The sequence below is a fragment of the Leptidea sinapis genome, chromosome 32 (assembly GCF_905404315.1).
Source record: "Leptidea sinapis chromosome 32, ilLepSina1.1, whole genome shotgun sequence".
Lineage (NCBI taxonomy): Eukaryota > Metazoa > Arthropoda > Insecta > Lepidoptera > Pieridae > Leptidea > Leptidea sinapis.
Window position 1 is genome coordinate 5,481,479 of NC_066296.1, and position 18,182 is coordinate 5,499,660.

The 18,182-nt window shown below is 37.3% G+C and overlaps 1 protein-coding gene across 2 annotated transcripts; it reads right to left on the reverse strand.

Moving 5' to 3' along the window:
* Window positions 1-56: 56 nt before the first annotated feature.
* Window positions 57-18,093, reverse strand: LOC126974457 (cytochrome c oxidase assembly protein COX15 homolog). 2 transcript variants are annotated; one of them, XM_050821954.1, is made up of 8 exons: window positions 17,930-18,093; window positions 17,704-17,839; window positions 12,936-13,068; window positions 11,287-11,419; window positions 9,880-10,066; window positions 7,600-7,861; window positions 5,600-5,868; window positions 57-3,263 (listed from the first exon to the last, which is right to left on the reverse strand). In XM_050821954.1, the coding sequence occupies exons 2-8, from the start codon at window positions 17,833-17,835 to the stop codon at window positions 3,123-3,125; spliced, it is 1,257 nt and encodes a 418-aa protein (XP_050677911.1). In that variant the 5' UTR covers window positions 17,836-17,839; window positions 17,930-18,093; the 3' UTR covers window positions 57-3,122. The 2 variants fall into 2 exon arrangements, with proteins under 2 accessions (XP_050677911.1, XP_050677912.1); XM_050821955.1 differs by lacking the exons at window positions 57-3,263; window positions 5,600-5,868 and adding an exon at window positions 6,783-7,014 and having other exon boundaries at window positions 17,930-18,081.
* Between the last annotated feature and the right edge of the window lie 89 nt (window positions 18,094-18,182).

Here is an 18,182-nt window from a genome sequence, read left to right on the forward strand (position 1 = left end):
TTTTTGTTCGTAGAAAATATCGTTTAAATAAAGAATACAGGTGTTGTAAAAAAAAATTTAGTTAACTTCAAAGTTTTATTTTGACCATTTTTACTAACAAAAAGATCTTAAATCTAAACATCCCTCACATTTTAACTAACAAATCTACAATCATACTTATATATAAATATAATACGGTTTTATTTACATAGCATCTCTTATTTTAATGCTTGTGTACACCGAATCTAAGCCCTATCTGATGGCAGGTCCAAAGATAATAACTTCAGGTCCAGGGATCAAATCGGTTTGATTGACTAGTGTCGAAGTTAAACTAGGTCGGTGGTGCATTATTGATGTTAATCACCTACCATCAAGTGAACCCTGCCATTGTCCATTGATGACTGACTTGGCAAGTATTTTTTTGTTTTGCAACCCTTAAGCGCCACCTCCACGAGCGAGTGATATTATTGTTGTGTCATATTTCTATAAATGCAAATAGTGCTTCCACATTGCGATATATATATATATTATAGCGACGATACGAGAGCGAGCGTGCTTGGCAACCTCTATAAAACCCACCAACAAAAAAAGAAAACAATATCACGAGTCGACGCGGTCAAGAAAATGGCGTCGTTACAATTATTGACAATTGACGGGGCAACGCTTGTGGAGGTAGCACCTAAGCCCACAACAGGGTGAGGGAGTCTACTTCAATTTTAAATAGGAGTGCTATATTCGGTCATACGACGTTATGATATATAACATGGAGTATGTTTATGGTACTTTAGATTGGGGCGTGGGTCTGAAGTCATCTGCAGAGATTACTTCGTATTATTTTATTTTTCTCATATTTCCTTGAATAAAGTAAATAATAAATGCTTTATATGGAATCCTGAGGGCACTAAATTGTAATGGGCAAAAATATTGCGAAGAAGAAGGTAAAAAAATATTCTTGTTTATGGATTATCTTTATCGATAAACAATAATTTTCAAGTCACAAAACATGGCACTCATAGCGCACCAATGACTGTCAAACGTAGCTTTATGTTTAATAAATTATTGATGATGAGACGGTAGAACAAGTAAAAGATTTCGAATATTTTGGTAATTTGTTTAGTAGATATGGAAGGTTCACTTGTCACAGTTGACAATAACGGGATACTGGATGTAGGTAACCCAGATAACTTAAACGTTTAGCTAGAACTTGGAGAAGGCTAGTCTGGCTGTTGAGGCAAACCCCCTTATTCATAATAGTCTGCTAACTTAAAGCATTGCTAATTCTCACTCTGTCTTCTTCTATTGAACTAAGTCAGAATGAGAAAAAATACTCCTAAGCGGCTGTTTAAAGTAAGCGGACCATTATGAATAAGGGGGTAAGTGATTCCAACTTTTATTGTAGTGAATGTGACGACGATGAAGCAGAATAGATGCGATAAAAATGAGAGCTTTGCATAGTATGTGTGGATTTAATTTACAGACAGATAGAGAATTTGGAGAGTTGTTATTTAAAGGATGGTAGAAAGAGATTGCACAAAGTTATCGGACAAATGTGAAGGGAATATTCCACAGTTAGGACTGGGATCTACTAAAGGATTAGAAAGAAAGAAGAGATTGAATGAAATGTCTCATGCTAGTGGTAGAACTGTGCAAATTAAATTTGTAACCATAATTAATGTGCGATGCGGGACTCGAACCCGCGTCCTCTCGGGTTCCGTCCGAGCGCTCTTACCAACTGGAGCCACAACCTGAGATTGGACAAGACATACCAAGATTTTTTTTATGGAAAAGGTGGTCAAACGAGAGTACGGGTCACCTGGTGTTAAGTGATCACCGCCACCCACATTCTCTTGCAACACGACGAATCACAGGAGCGTTGCCGGCCTTTAAGGTGTACGCGGTTTTTTTTAAGATTCAAGGTAAGTACGTCGTTCGTCCCGGAAACACCGCACAAGGAAGGTCATTCCACAGCTTTGTAGTATGTGAAAGAAAGCTTCTTGAAAACCGCACTGTGGAGGACCGCCACACATTCAGATGGTGGGGATGATATCCTAACTTGTGGCGTGTCGTACGAAAGTGGAATTCGGCGGCAGGAATCAGGTGAAACAGCTCTTCAGAACACCCCGTGATAAATGCTTACACAATGAAGCGACGTCTCTACGCAACGCTAAGTTATCCAGCCGTTCACAGAGCACAGGGTCTCCGACAATTCGAGCTACACGCGGTCAAATGGATCGAGCTGATACTGGGGTGCGCCAGACCAAGATTTATGATCCATGCGTCACACGAACGGTTGGCTCAGTTGGTAACAGCGCTCGGACGGAACCTGAGACTCGCGGGTTCGATCCCGCATTGTTCATAAATTTTGTATACAAATGTAATTTGTATAATTAATCCTAGAACTGAGGGATACCACTTTAAAACAACAAATTGAAGAAGTTTTAGAAGAACCGTGGCTAATGGAGGTCCGGTATCTGTGTCTACCTCTCTGGTGTGATTGTATCAAGGTGGTATTGTCAAGAGCGTGCATTGATTTTATATTAGGCACTAGATCTAACTAGTCGTAGATGCGGTTTACTCCGACAGTACGACATAAGTTGTATGAAACGCTGCTTACTTCGTATACGCAATCTGTAGATTGCCTACCGTAGGTAGTAAATTAACTTTAATACTGGTGCTATATTTATTGAAGTTATACTTCTTTAGGCACGTTATGAAAAAAATGATTAGAGTAAAATTTTAAGATGCGCGCGCATCACTGTAACACAAAAGGAACAGATTGAAGTTGGTTCCTAAAACTTTCTGACGTTTGCGACATTCGTTGTTTTTTTGGTTTTTTCGTCCATTATTAGGATAAGCAAAGGTAAGCCCGTAAAGCCGTATTTTTTATTTAATAATTAATTGTCTAAGCAATCGTTGCACGATTTTTACAATATTGTTCTTTATACAAACGTAGAATAGCACGAGGAGTAAATAATTTTGAGGAGTTTTGCTTTGTTAGGCCAAAGAGGGACAACTTCTTGCGTGCACACATAAGTACACACACACACACTTTTTTTAGGTTTATAACGAGTCACTGCCTAATTGCCTATATGATATACACGCCGCTGGGTATTGTCGAGGAATATGATGGGTTCTGGGCACGATCACTTGGGAATGTACTTGAGCAGCTTGATCTCGTGGGTGAGCCAGACGGCCATCGTGAGCAGAGTGAGCGAGCCTGCTTGGTGCGCGGCCGCCAGCGACGTGGGCACGTAGTTCAGCAGTGTGGCGATACCCAGACTCACCTGGAAACACCACCACAACAGTAAGAAACGTGTCAGGATGTATATTACCAAAATCGAATGCCAAAGTTTTGGTCTGAAATGAAACAACGAGGAACTTCGAATTAAATCCTATTACCAAAGTACTTCAGATCCGAACACTACGGACGGATTTCGTTTCAGAACCATAAAGTTATAGTTACGATCATAATAATGACAAACAACGAAAAAGTAAATGTCAAGTGAATTTGGGAATAAGGTAAACGAATGACAAAATGTCTAATCGCGAACTTCAGGTCCGAAAATGTCAACCGAAACTTCGTAATTCGATTTTCCTGATAGGGCTCCTGGCAATTTAAATAAAAAACTTTTATAGGATAAAAACGCTGTGTTTTTACATTAGAATTTTGTGTAAAAGTTACATTTTTATTATTCAAATATTTTTATTCAAAATCACTTATTGAACGTCAAAAACTTCCATTCCAACCCATTCAAAGCAGACCGCCTCAGACACCTTTTTTTTAAAATATGAATTACAATGTGATATCGTACAATAAACATTTATAATTAAAGAGCCTGAGGGTGTTCCCTTCATTCCCAGTCTGTAGTATCATTAAGAAAATCGTTTATGTTATAATAACCTTGCCCACACAAACGTTCTTTAACAATTCTTTTAAATTTAGTAATACATTTGTTTTGTACATGTTTTGGGATAATATTGTAGAAGCATTTACATATATTATTTAAGTTAACCCGTGGTTACAATTACACGCGTTATAATCCTATAAAAGTGATTTATTTAAATGTGTAACATTCGCGTTAATCCAATCTAAGAAGATAATACGTGTCAGGCAAAATAATATTATTTTTTCATTAATAATTATAATTACAAACATTGTATCTTGATGCCTAATATAAAATGTACAATTTAAGTCTCGTAAATTAAACAAAGAGGCACCTTTAATATACATTAATTACATAAAGAAGAATTAATACTAATTCCTCTGGAGGGCTCACTAGGCAATCCTGCGCAGAGACAACCAGTATTAACAGTCTGCTTTGTAGTTTAATTTAATGTTAATGATGAATGTAATAAAACTAAATAATATTTATCTAACGCTAATAGTTATAAATAAATATACGTAATAAAATAAATAAGTTAAATTAATTGGAAATTGGTGATTCTCTATTTCATCATAACTTAATTGTAAAAGCCACTCTCGTGATCTTACTTTGTAACAAGAAACGTTTATTTTGAATCGTACATATTAGAATTAATGTTTCAGAATTTTTGTTTTTTGGTTGTTTATCAATATGTTAAGTTTATTTTTATTTTATATCTTTTTGTATTTGTGTGTTCATACTACTTACTATACGTTTCAAAACATATTTGTTTTTGTCCATTTTTGCATGTTCATAGCATTAATAATGGTCGAAAAGCCGGATCTACACCGGACGATCAGTCTCCTGGCGGGAGCGAACTCAGGAGTCGCGTTCGGCGTGGACTTGTCTCGATAAAATCACTCGAGTTGGAGCACGCGCTCCGAGCCTCAAACGGTAAGGGGAGCCGATACCAAATTAAATTTCAGTGTCAGACCCACCTACAGATACGTTTTAACACTTCCCTTGCCAGATATGTTCCCAGGACGGAAACCACAGGAGGACAAGTGTCCTGTGGTTCTTCGGAGTATAAAAAGAATAGGGGAGTCCCAGGCCCAAGGGTGTCGTAAGAGGCGACTAAGGGCATATACCAGTGGGAGGTACCACAACGGTGCCTATTTCTGCCGTGAAGCAGTAAGCAACTAACTCGAGCAGTAAAATACAGTCGTTACGGCCGTCGTTGTAAAATACTGTACTAACTCTTTTAAAAGAGCGGCCGTTAAGTTTCTTCTATGTTCTTCTCCCAAATTACTTTTTTATTAAGTAATTTAAATTAAATACTTAAAATTATGATTCAAAACCGTTTCGTTTATTTGAATAAAGTTTATTTGACTTTGTAAGAAAACAAGGGCGCGTACAAAGTACTTAAACATGTCAGAAGTGAAACTTCTTTGGCAAATCAATGGAAGGCTCTTTGCACAGGATGCCGGCTAGATTATGGGTATCACAACGGCGCCTATTTCTGCCTTGATGTAGTAATGTGTAAGCATTATTGTTTTTATTTTAGTGAAATTACTGGGCAAATGAGACTTAACATCTTATGTCCCAAGGTGACGAGCGTAATTGGGGTGCCGCTCAGAATTTTTCAAGAATCCTGAGCGGAGTTGCGTTGTAATGGGCAGGGCGCGTCAATTACCATCAGCTGATTGCCTGTTCGTCTCGTCCCTTATTGTCATGTCGTGTCACATTCACAAGCTCACCTGCAGCCAGGCCACGGCGCCCACGGCGGTGGCGACCCGGCGCGCCGTGGGCGAGAGCTGGTGTCTCCTGGACAGCAGCAGCACCAGCGAGGCGGCCAGGAGCGTGGCGGTGCCGAGCACGCGGTGGTCGAACTGCACCGTGACGGGGTTCTCGGTCAGGTTCCGGAGACGCGGCGAGAACGCCAGCAGCTCAGGCGGCAGCCAGTGGTCGCCCATCTTGGGGAACGAGTTGTACACCAAGCCCGCGTCCAGACCCGCCACGAACGCACCTGAATCAAAACCCCATACTTTACTACAACACGAGAATCATTTCGGTTCCATTCCATCCATTCTGGAATGCTAGCCTTTTGCATACGCCCATCCATTACAGCCGGAAGACGTCTACTGCTGGACAAAGGCCTCCCCCAAAGATCGCCATGACGATCGATCCTGCGCTTCCCTGCTGTCTTCCGGTACGTGATCACCATTCGAGGCCTTTACTGCCAAAACGGCCATCTGTCCGTCGAACTATGTGCCTTGCCCACTGCCACATATTAGCATAGGTGGTTCTTAAGTTAATAGAGAATAATAAAGGCACATTTATAATCTGTAGTCATTTATAGCACTGTTACAGTCTGTATGCAAATAATACATACATTTCAGCCGGACGACGTCTACTCCTGGACAAAGGCCTCCCCCAAAGATCGCCATGACAATCGGTCCTGCGCTGCCCTCATCCAACCTACCCCGGCGATCTTGACAAGATCGTCGGTCCATCTTGTAGGGGGCCTACCAACACTACGACTTCCGGTACGTGGTCACCATTCTAGGACTTTACTGCCAAAACGGCCATGTGTCCGTCGAATTATGTGCCCTGCCCACTGCCACTTCAGTTTCACAACCATCAACGACTTGTCATATGAAAGTAGATTTAGATATATTTTCTACATCTAGCATCAAACTGAAAAGAACGTTATCTAACCGAAACTTAAACGTGTATCTATGGCTAGGCCTTTAAAAATGATATTGAGTTTTTAATATTATTTTTTTTCTAAACTGAATAGTTTGCGAGAGACAATTCCAAAGTGGTAAAATGTATCAAATACGTAAATAAACACAAACTACAAGAACTTTTATATTATGTTACCTGTTGCTACGGAACGCTTCATGGGCGAGTCCGACTCACACTTGGCAGCTTTTTTATTATTTAATGCTCGAATATCTAGTTGGAATGTTAGATGGAAAATATATTAACCTAGGTGGTTCTTAAGTTAATAGAGAATAATAAAGTCATGTTTATAATTTGTAGTCATTTATGTGGCAGTCTGTCTGCAAATACAGTAATCTCCTCTATAACGCGGTATAGATATAACGCGTTTACCATTCGTTGTAACACGGGCGAAAACGCGGTGATTTCCCACGTACATATTTCTGTACTGTGAAATTTATAATGATTAGTACAGTTCATAATTATTAGCATTGAGTACCATTGCACGTGTGTCAATTGTGTTATTACAAAATGAAATTATTAATTAAATTTGTGTATTAAAAACCCTATAAAACAGTCAAACTAGGCAAACAGTTTTAAATACATGTTACGAATAGTGATTAATTATTAATATTAAGGATTACAAGATCGTAAATACGCATTATATGGGATATTTCCAATGACGCCGAATTACTCTACCGCGTTATAGGGGAGATTTCACCAGTGAGAGGCTCCTTTACACAGGATGCCGGCTAGATTATGAGTACCACAACGGCACCTATTTCTGCCGTGAAATGTGTAAACATTACTGTGTTTCGGTCTGAAGGGCGCCGTAGCTAGTGAATTTACTGGGCAAATGAGACGTATGTCAAAAAGTGACGAGCGCAGTTGTAGTGCCGCTCAAAATTTTTGGGTGTTTTCAATAATTCTGAGCGGCACTGCATTGTAATGGGCAGGGTGTATCAATTACCATCAGCTGAACGTCCTGCTCGTCTCCTCCCTTATTTACATAATTTCTGTGAAAATAACCAACCTGATAGCGCCGTCACAAATGCCATAGCCTTCACCGTGTGAGCGACGGCCGTCAGCTTGGACAACTCCTTGATCTTGCTGAGCACGGCGTTCCGGGGAAAGGGGCGTAGCACCCGCAATGCTCCGCCCAGCAGCCCCGTGTACAGGATGAAGGCGAGACCCAGGTGGGACGCCAGCCGGTACTGAGACACGCGCGGCACATCAGACGGACCTTGGAACCGGTCCTCCAGACCAGACTTCACCATGTACCAGCCCATCAGACCCTGCAATACGACGTCCGACGACCCATATAGCCGAATGGTTAGTGACCCTGACTACTAAGCTAGAAGTCCCGGGTTCGAATCCCGGTAGGTGCAATCATTTATATGATGAATATGGATGTTTGTTTCCGAGTCATGGATGTTTAAGTAAGTATATTGTATTAAATATATCATTGTCTTGTACCCATAGTACAGGCTAGGCCTAGTTTGGGGCAAAACAATTTGTGTAAATGGGTGTCAATATTATATTATTATCCATATTCATCATGTTTGCACCTACCGGGATAAAAACCCGGGATATCTAGCTCAGTAGGCAGGGTCACTAACCACTATGCGTCGAATTATATATTATTAAAAAATATCTTTAGTATCAAAGGGGGGTTTAGAATAAGTTTTTTATAATTTCCATTACAATTAGTATTTATTAAATGGAATAGCCTGATTTGTAATCACTCCATTTAGAAAAAAAAGCTGTATACACATTCAGGCATTTGTTGCAGAAGCAAGAGATCTACTAACTCAAGCCGAGTAATAGGATGATTTAGAATGTTCTGCATGCCAAAAGATCACAATCTTCGCAGATCTTTACAAACTTCCTGAAGCGACCGCCTCATTTTTAACCAGGCACGTTCTTGGGACAGGACACGTTCCGTCATGCCTGAGGATTGTGGTATTCGTCGGCTTAGGAAGCTGGTGCTGTGATACTTCTTATGATCTGCCTTCATCGGTGCCTGCCTGCATCTCTGACAACCGAGCAGAATTTAGTCGAGAGTGGGTAATGAGTAATTTTCACTTGATCACTCCATCTGGTAGGGGACCGTCCGCAGGATAGTTTGGCTTAAGTTACCTACGATCAGCTTTTCAAGGCTCCCTCTCCATCATAATGTGACCGATAAAGGTGAAAATTATCTGCTGACAAATTGTAAGGAGGCGGGTTCGAAGACGAAGGCTATCCAGGGTATCTATAACATGTACCTCCAGCACCTCATCACAAATGCTTCTTTCCTTTCTCTTTCTCAATCTCGTATCATTCACGTTCATTACACTGATTGTGAAGGGATATTTAGTTACTGTTACGTGTCCTGTTGTGGCGCCCACCATAATTCGGATATATCGTTAACTAGCTGACCCAGCAAACGTTGTATTGCCGATATTAAAATCGCGATACAAAAGTAACTGTTGATCGTAGATGGGTGAAAATTTGAAGTTGTATGTATTTTTAAATGCTGACTCATAATGAAAAAAACTAAAAAATAATCGTGTAAAATAAATAATAAAAAACCACCCTTAACATTTAGGGGGATGAAAAATAGATGTTGTCCGATTCTCAGACCTACCCAATATGCACTCAAAATTTCATGAGAATCGGTCAAGCGGTTTCGGAGGAGTTCCAAGTATAACACCATGACACGAGAATTTTATATATTAGATATAAGCTGACGTGCTGTAAGACTTAGCTTGTCACGCACACTAAAGTATTAAACCTTTAACTTGACGTATAAATTATTTAAGGAATACACAATTATCCTGCAACGCAAAAATCGTATTAAGTGCAGTGCATTATAGCATTGGATATATATTACATAATACAGTGACAATATCTAAAGTAACTAAGTGAGCCGTCTACCAAAACCGGTATAGAAGACCAAATACCCTCACCTAAAACATTATTTTTTTAATGAAAATAAGGGACGAGACAATCAGGGCGATCAGCTGATGATAATTGATACGCCCTACCCATTACAATGCAGTGCCGCTCAGGATTATTGAAAAACCCAAAAATTTTGAGCGGCACTACAATTGCGCTTGTCACCTTGAGACATAAGATGTTAAGTCTCATTTGCCCAGTAATTTTACTAGCTCCGGCGCCCTTCAGACCGCAACACTAATAGTAATGTTTACACATTACTGCTTCACGGCAGAAATAGGCGCCGTTGTGGTACCCATAATCTAGCCGGCTTCCGGTGCAAAGTAGCCTCCCACTGGTAAAAGGTGTGAAGGTAATCAGTGTGTTCCCTGACCTGAGCGGCCACCAGGACGCAATAGGCGGCCACGCGGATCTTCATGGGCTTGTCCAGGTATCCCCGCAGCCAGAACACGGCGGAGGGCAGGAACACCGCGGCCCCGATGGCGCGGCCCCAGCTGCGGTGAGCGTACTCCATCCACCAGATCCACTTGAACTCAGATAGAGTCATGTTCATGTTTTTGCTGGAATACAAAAGTAATGGTTTCTCGTGAAACTTCAAAAGTCAATATATCCCATAAAGTGCAATAAATGCAATATGAGCTTCTTAAAATTTTTTCTTTCGATTGAATTCCGAAAAGGAATGTTAATAAATTAAAATTCTTCCGAATGTTTTTCCAAGTTGAGATATACCCTTTTCATATTTAATTTTAAGAAGACACTCTAACAAATATCACCAATAATGTTCGTGCGTTCTTCTACCAGTCCTTGTTTATCTTCCTCTCATTTACCTATACGACCATCTCAGTCTCTCTAGTGGAAGGCTTGAAAAGGCGCAGCCTGACTGCGGTCCGACACGAGTAAGCACACCACAAGTACAACTGGTACTCAAGTGACCACGCCACGATCATCTACAAACTGCTTAGTGTGTGAAGTGCTTCAAAATACAGTCCACATCGCTACCGCACGCAAGAAGAGAAGTTCATTACATAAAAAAAAATATTGAAGTAGGCGTTACTTTGCGGAAATCCATAATTATACAAATGATTTAAGTTTTCTTTAGTGTTAATTCCGCCAATATTCGTTTTTAAACAAACAACGCCAAAATCTGGCACGACACGCACGGCAGACTGAGTTTCGTGCCAGATTTTGGCGAGACAACACGTCCTGAGGATGCCTCGTGTTGAGGCGAAACACGTGTCGAATTGTTTAAAAACTAATATTGGCGGAATTAACACTAAAGAAAACTTAAATCATTTGTAAAGTTCCTTACATTTTAAGTTAATTAATTCTATCACCAAATGGCGAAATGGTTTTGGTGCTAAGAAGGAAGAATTAAGAACTCATACCTTTCCATAGTGTTAACTTCTTTTATATTTTGTTTTTATCAGAGAAAGCTGCATCGTTAGCTTCACATACTTTATGGTAAATATAACCTTAAGAATCACAAAATAGTAGAACTGAGAATACAACATTGTTTAAAAATTTACCAACAAAACAAATTAAACCTTTTTCATGCAGACACAGTTACAACTATGTTTATGTTATTATTGTAATACTTAGATATAAAATATTATATTTAAAAAAAGAATTAGTTGTCATAAAATTTGGCACCGCGCTGCCCTTTGCTACACTTCGACGACCCCCTACCTACCCCTAAACGTGCGACGTAATGTATGGAGATGGTCCCTAAGTAAATTTCATCTAAATTATAGAGTATATTATGCCATTTTGTATATATTACTATTTGTATTCCGGATACTGCTGGTACGTGCTGAACTCCTTCTGCCACTCCTCCTCAGTGCGCGGCAGTTTCTCCCCCAGCAGTCGCCACGTCACCATCGACAGTCCTGACTCCGTGAGCCGTGTCACACCACCTGTAACAAGATTCAGTCAGTTCGGGGGTGTGAATTGATATGTTGACAGTGGCCCTCACATAAAAGTAGGTTATCTTCCCCATTCATTTCATCAATGATGAATGACGAATTGAGTTGAGAGTACCTGCAATTCAGCAAATTTTCTTGGTCGATACACTCTTGCCAGTTCACAATTGTCTCCATCTCTCTCTACGGGCTTACCCATTCCTGAGTGCACTCTATTTAATTACATAGCTACTTCATTAGGTCGGAGTATTCCGCTTTACCCTTGACAACAAGTCGTTGTGTTCCAGGGTATGGGGAATTCCCTGGCGGACAATGGACATGTGAGACTGCACTGTGGCAGATGAACACTGCTTGATACACATTTCCTGGAGTAGGTGAATTGAGACTGTGGAAAATTCGGTCACCCATAGTATCCTACTCCAGCACCACATTTCCTCTATCTCCTTCTTTTCACCCTCTCACAGTTTCCACGTAACAGTAGCATCCGAATAATGGATAAGATTAGCGCTTGCATGAGCCTAGGCTTTGTGATGTTACTATCTCTCCATATTTTGCTAATTTCGTCTACTGCAGTCCTAGTAATAAGTCCTCTTTATTTGGTCAATGAGATCAACATTGTTCAGGGTTAATTTTGCAAAATTTTAATTACTTGGTAAAGTACTGAAAGATTTATTACGATTTAAGCATTGGTTTTGCGTTTGTCCATGGTGGTTGCCTCACTACCTCGCATCATTAGAATTTCTTGCCCATTATTCCCCCTTCTTAAATAAAAATAAAACAAAATATCACATTGTGTACTCATGATTCTAAACATACATTAAACAGTGATAGGCATGTTGGATTAAATGGGGCACCCGATTGGACAGGGGCCTAATTACCGGGGGTGCAATTTAAAACTATATTTGTTGTACTTTGCAGTTTGCAATCTGAGTCATCAGAGATCATTTTAGTTTTACTGTGATTAATCTTTTACCCAAACTCTCTTACTTGATTGTTCACTCAACCTTACTTATAAGAAAATAGATTCCTTAGATATGATATCAAAAGCTATATTTATTTTCACAGCAATATTTTTAGTTTGTATGTAGTACCTCTAACCTTATGCAAATCTCTACAACTCAATAGCTCATTGGTTAAATAATTTAATGTATAAAGCATTTTAAAAATCTTAATATAACACAAGTAAAAATAATAATTTTGTAAGTAAATCATAAAAGCTTATGAATGTTATGAATTTAAACAAAAAAGGGTAGGTTTACAATATAAATGAAACATGGATATTTTTGTATCATTTATTCTTTTAATATATTAGTTCCTTTTTCTAAAACAAAATTATTCTCTACACAGTACTAAGTATAATTAATACCATAGCAATCTGAAACTTTATAATTAATTGTCTCCACAATAAATTTCTTTGTATATTACTATTTACTACCATTAGTAGAATTAATAACCAAATTAATGACATAGTAAACGCAATACACAAGCACTAAATAACTAGCCATCATACCTAACACAACAGCTGTGAACACCATTCCACTGCAGCCGAGCAACCAGTATCCAACCACCTTAGACGTCTTCTGTTTTGGTGAAGATGCACAGAACCTTGTAAGGAGCCCCCGATGTTTTAATATATCTGCTAACTGAAATATAATGTATGTTTTAGAGTGAATTTATATTTGAAACATTGCAGAAATGTTAACACTACTTTAGGCGGGATGGGATGTTATATATTTATTGGTAATCAACAGTGTTACAGTAAGCGTTAATAAACAATAATATATAACATAATTCTTAAGGCCATTATAGATTACTCATATTGACAAAATTATTTTACAATAGTTTTACAACAAGTTATATTACAGAACAACTGTCTTGTGTTTCTTATTTACTGTGTGTATGTTTGTGTGTGGGTGTAGATAGTAATATGTATATATTTTAAACAAATGGGTAAGGCACTGCTTAAGACTGGTGTAATTTAATGATTTCACGCTTCAATTTATCCTTTTCTAACATGAAGATATCTAGAATATCATAATAATTATTGTAATTATTTTGAATCCTGCAAATAATCGAGTTTTTATAATAGTTCGTTTTGGTACATGGTGCAACCAGGAGTTTCGTATGACGTGTTCTATATTATGGTACATTAAACGATACGGCACTTAATAATTCTGAACAGTTTGTATTGCCTGACAATAAAGAATGTAGAAACATTACATCATGTTGGTTTCGGCCGAGTTCCAGTGGGCCTATATTAAAAAATCTACATGCTTCATCGTATGACGTGTAGGAATGATATGCTTTGTAACATAAATATTTTAGGATTTTTTTTGTACAGTTCAATTCTTTGTATGTAAGTTGTATAGTGTGGAGACCAGATATTGTATGCATATTCTAGTAGACTTCTAACAAGTGCGAAATATAACATTTTTATGCAAATTTTTTTATATTATAAAAAGCCCAATTGCTTAAGGGCCTTATTTTTAATTATGCCCATATGATGAGTTAAAGACATTTTATAATCTAAGTATATTCCCAAATCTCTTACTGTTGTAGCTGATTTTATTAAGTGATTATCTATTTTATACTCATATTTATGTATTTGTTTTTTACGTGTAAAAGATACGTGCAAGCATTTATCTGCATTTATCGATATTCTATTTAGTTTATAATACTCTGACAAGTTATTTAAGTATCCTTGTAATCGAACGCAGTCATTAATGCAACCAACTTTTATGATTTTTTTTTGTCATCGGCAAATTGTAAATATTTTGAATTTTTTATCCACAAGTCAATATCGAATAGGTAAGCGTTATACAAGAGAGGCCCTAAAATAGATCCTTGTGGTACACCAGACAGAATTTCTGTAAGACTACTCTTGAAACTACCTGTAACCACTGCTTGCCTTCATTTGGTAATGTAAGATTTTATCCATCTATAGAGATCTCCCCGAATTCCTAAAGCATGTAGTTTGTGGTGTTATATGATCCACGCGGTCAAATGCTTTTTGGAAATCTGTACAAATTGCATCTACTTGGTATCCAACATCCATACTGTTTAAAATAAAATCGGAAAAAATAGTGAAGTTTGTTACTGTTGAGCGTTTTGGTACAAATCCATGTTGTGCTGAGGGAATATGTTACATAATAATCGGACTAATTTTATTAAATATAAATTTTTCAAATAGCTTTCGAAATGAATTCAGTATTGAAATTGGACTATATTGTTCAAATTAATTTTGGGGCCGTTTTTATGCATAGCCGGGAATATTCCAAATGTATTAAGAGATAAATTAAAAATATGGGTCAGAGGTTCAGTCAGAGTTTTTGAAAACTTGTGCATAAATATATTTGGCAATCCATCACTCCCTGAGCCTTTACTTACGTCTAATTTATTTAGTATCTTGTATACTTCTTCTTTAATTACATTCATACCATTGCAAATATCATCAGATTCTGGTAAGTGTTTGAGATTGTATCTTGTCGCGGGAGTTTGAAACACACTTTCAAAAAACTTACTGTAACCTTCACTTGCACCCTGTTCTGTTGAAAAAACTTGACTTCCTAGGCTAATTGGATTAGGATATCCCAAATTGTTCTGTCTTGAATTTTTTATATGCGTCCATAAATGTTTATGTGAGAATCATAACATTTTCTAATAACTCGTTTTTCACGAGCTCGCAGTAAAGAAAATTCATCATAATCGCTTGGATTTTTATAAGTTTTCCATCCGAGCGCCATTTGCTTCCGAAGCAGTAGTAGTAGATATCTAGTATATTAGAAATGACATCAAAAAGAATTCTAAAGAAATCAATTTTGAGAAAATATATGCCTTTTTATGCCATCTTTTATGAGCCTTCTTATATGAATGAGTGATTTTGAATACCAAAGAGGATATTTCAGCAATTTTTTTTACGTTTTGGCACAAATTCTTCTATTATTTTAAACAATGTTGTATTAAATGTTTTAACAATATCGTCAATATTTACACCTCTAAGAATCAGATGCCAATTGATTTCGATTAAAGCTTTGTTAATTTCGTCATAGTTAGCATGGAAAAAATTGTGTTTTTCAGGATGTGTTTTGAGAAAATTGCGTAGCATCAGTTCGGATGCGTCGATTTCTAAACATGGATGATATTTATCTACATTCACAAAAGATGTGCTAGATTTAGTAACACTTAAGAAAAAAATACTGTATATTAAATCTAATATATGATTAGATTTCATATTCAGTAATAATATTATTGTTTGAGTCCTGAAACATTTATATTTTGTTCTATGAAGAGCTCAGTAACCGTTTGTAGATCTGTACTTCCTTTCCTTCATATAGAAGGTCCTGCGTTGGTGGACCATTCTGTTTGGTAGATTGAAATCTCCTGTTATTAAAAAAATGTCATTTGTGTTAGATGTAATGGCTTGTGCGACTGACATTGAAAACACTTAAAGGCAAATAGGTTGCATTAAGTCCGGAGGAATATAGGCATTTATTGAAGTGAAACGTCTTTAGAATTATTGTGATTTCAAACCGGATGCAACGGAAAAAACAACAGGTAAGAGACACAAATACAAAAATGTGTAGGATGAAGCCGGCAAAGAATGAGACAGAAATATGCATACTATTGAAGTGAAAACTTCTTTATCATCATTGTGATTTGAAAGTCGATGAAACAAAAAAGCAACAGTAAAAAGAGCAGTCACATCAATTCATAATATTTAACATGGGAGATAATGAGATAAGAAACATAATACAATGTTTTGGTACCAGGCGATCATAGTTAAAGAAGAGATTGTCTTAAGTATGGCATTCTGACTCCAAGCGCACAACGTATTACTACATAGACATCAGTAGAACATATTATTATATATATTAGTGGTGGTAGTAATGTCTCCCATAGCGGTTGAAATCATGTGTCATCCTAGCAACACGTACCAGGAATTCATAGTCAGTTTAGAGGTTCATGCACCATGCAGGTTACACTTCAGACATGTATACTTTGTACGCACACAATATTTTTATATGAATATTTTTCTTATCTTTGGTCCTAAAAGATGTGTGTGGGATTGTAATCCATAAAGATTCTACTCTGCACCTTTCCCAGTCATGTCTCTCAAACGCTTGCAATTAAGATGATGTACATCCCATAACTCCACCTGTTTGATGTATTGGCGGAAGGTTCACAGCGAAATATATTGTAGTAGTTATTGTCTAATTTCCCGTTATAAAAGTCACTATTTAGCCATGTTTCTGTAACCAGAACTATGTCAAAATTTTGGAGTAATAAATTTCCCTTAAACTGGTCTAATTTTGTAATTTTGGAGTGATAAATTTCCATTAAACTGGTCTAATTTTGTACGTAGGCCACGAACATTTTGACAGAAAATATTAAGTATATTAGTCCCCATCATTTTGAAATGTATTTTTTTTTACATGGTGAGGCTGAATAGAAACAACAATAAAAGTGAAACAAGCAATGACAACTACACAATCTTCGCTAAATCTTTCATTGAATTGATGGATGTAACAGGCTTTTCTATGGCTAGTTTCTTAGCTTCATTTAAAATACTTTTGTTTACAGGTTTTGTTTAAGATGTTCCTTACGAAGAATTTTTGTGAACTGCCACTTATTCCTATATCAGCAGTCTGTATGCCTCTTTTTCTATGTAGCCCTGATAGGATATCCTTTAAGTCACAGTTGCTTAGTTTGACAAATATAGTTTTAAGTCTTCCCAATATATGTTGTCCTGGTTGTACTCTGTTTATAAATTCAATTTGTTCACTAGTACGAGCTATGCCCGCATGAAGCTCAATTTTTCTTATAATTTCCGGTAAAGATTCGTTAGGTTTTTCAGTTAAACACACTATTTCCAAATTGTTTAAATGTCCCCATTGCTGTTGTTTTCCAATCTGTGATTTTATTTCCTCAATTTGCTCCACATTACGTTGTAATTTCTGATTTAAGTTTGCATATAAGCTGCTTAGCATCTTCCAAATCATTTTGTAACCCAGCCTGAGATTCTTTCATTCGTTCCATATCACCTAGCCGTGATTTTATCTGTTTCTTTAATTCAGAGGCTATTGATTTATTGAGATCAGCCTTAATCTTATCTTTAAATATACCCTCAAAGGTTGAGTTAATCCCGTCGCGAATCAGTTCCACCAGTTATTTGTTTTATTCATCGATAATTTAAAAACTAGGCATGAACACAAACATAGTATATCTTACCCGTACACAAATTAAACATAATTGGTAAATAATAGTCATGCACTACTTACTCTGTATCCTGTAGTATTCCATTTCGGTTGCGTTATTAGATTTCTCGCCGGGACAAGAGGAGCCTTATAGGATATCAGGAATCGAGACGAGGACCGAATAGAACATCGACAGATTTGTGCTAAGTTTATCATTTTGCTAAAAAAAATGATGCATTACTTTAAATTAGTATTAGCAACATATATACCTTTCAAGATAAATAAATTTTATAGTAAAATATTAACTCACTAATCACTTATTATTTATTTTTGAAATATTGTGTAATTCATTATATCAAATCTTCAAAACAAGCACGAAGCACGTCATTCCTCGATTCGTGAACTTGTCACTTGTCGTGAACCTGAACAGTGAACATCTTCCAAAGTCAAAAGGTCATCTTCTTGTCGTTGTCAATTTAGTAATATTGTGTCAATTGTTAACTAGCAATGCACAAACGTTATACACACAGTACTTTTAATTATTATACTTGAATTGAATCGAG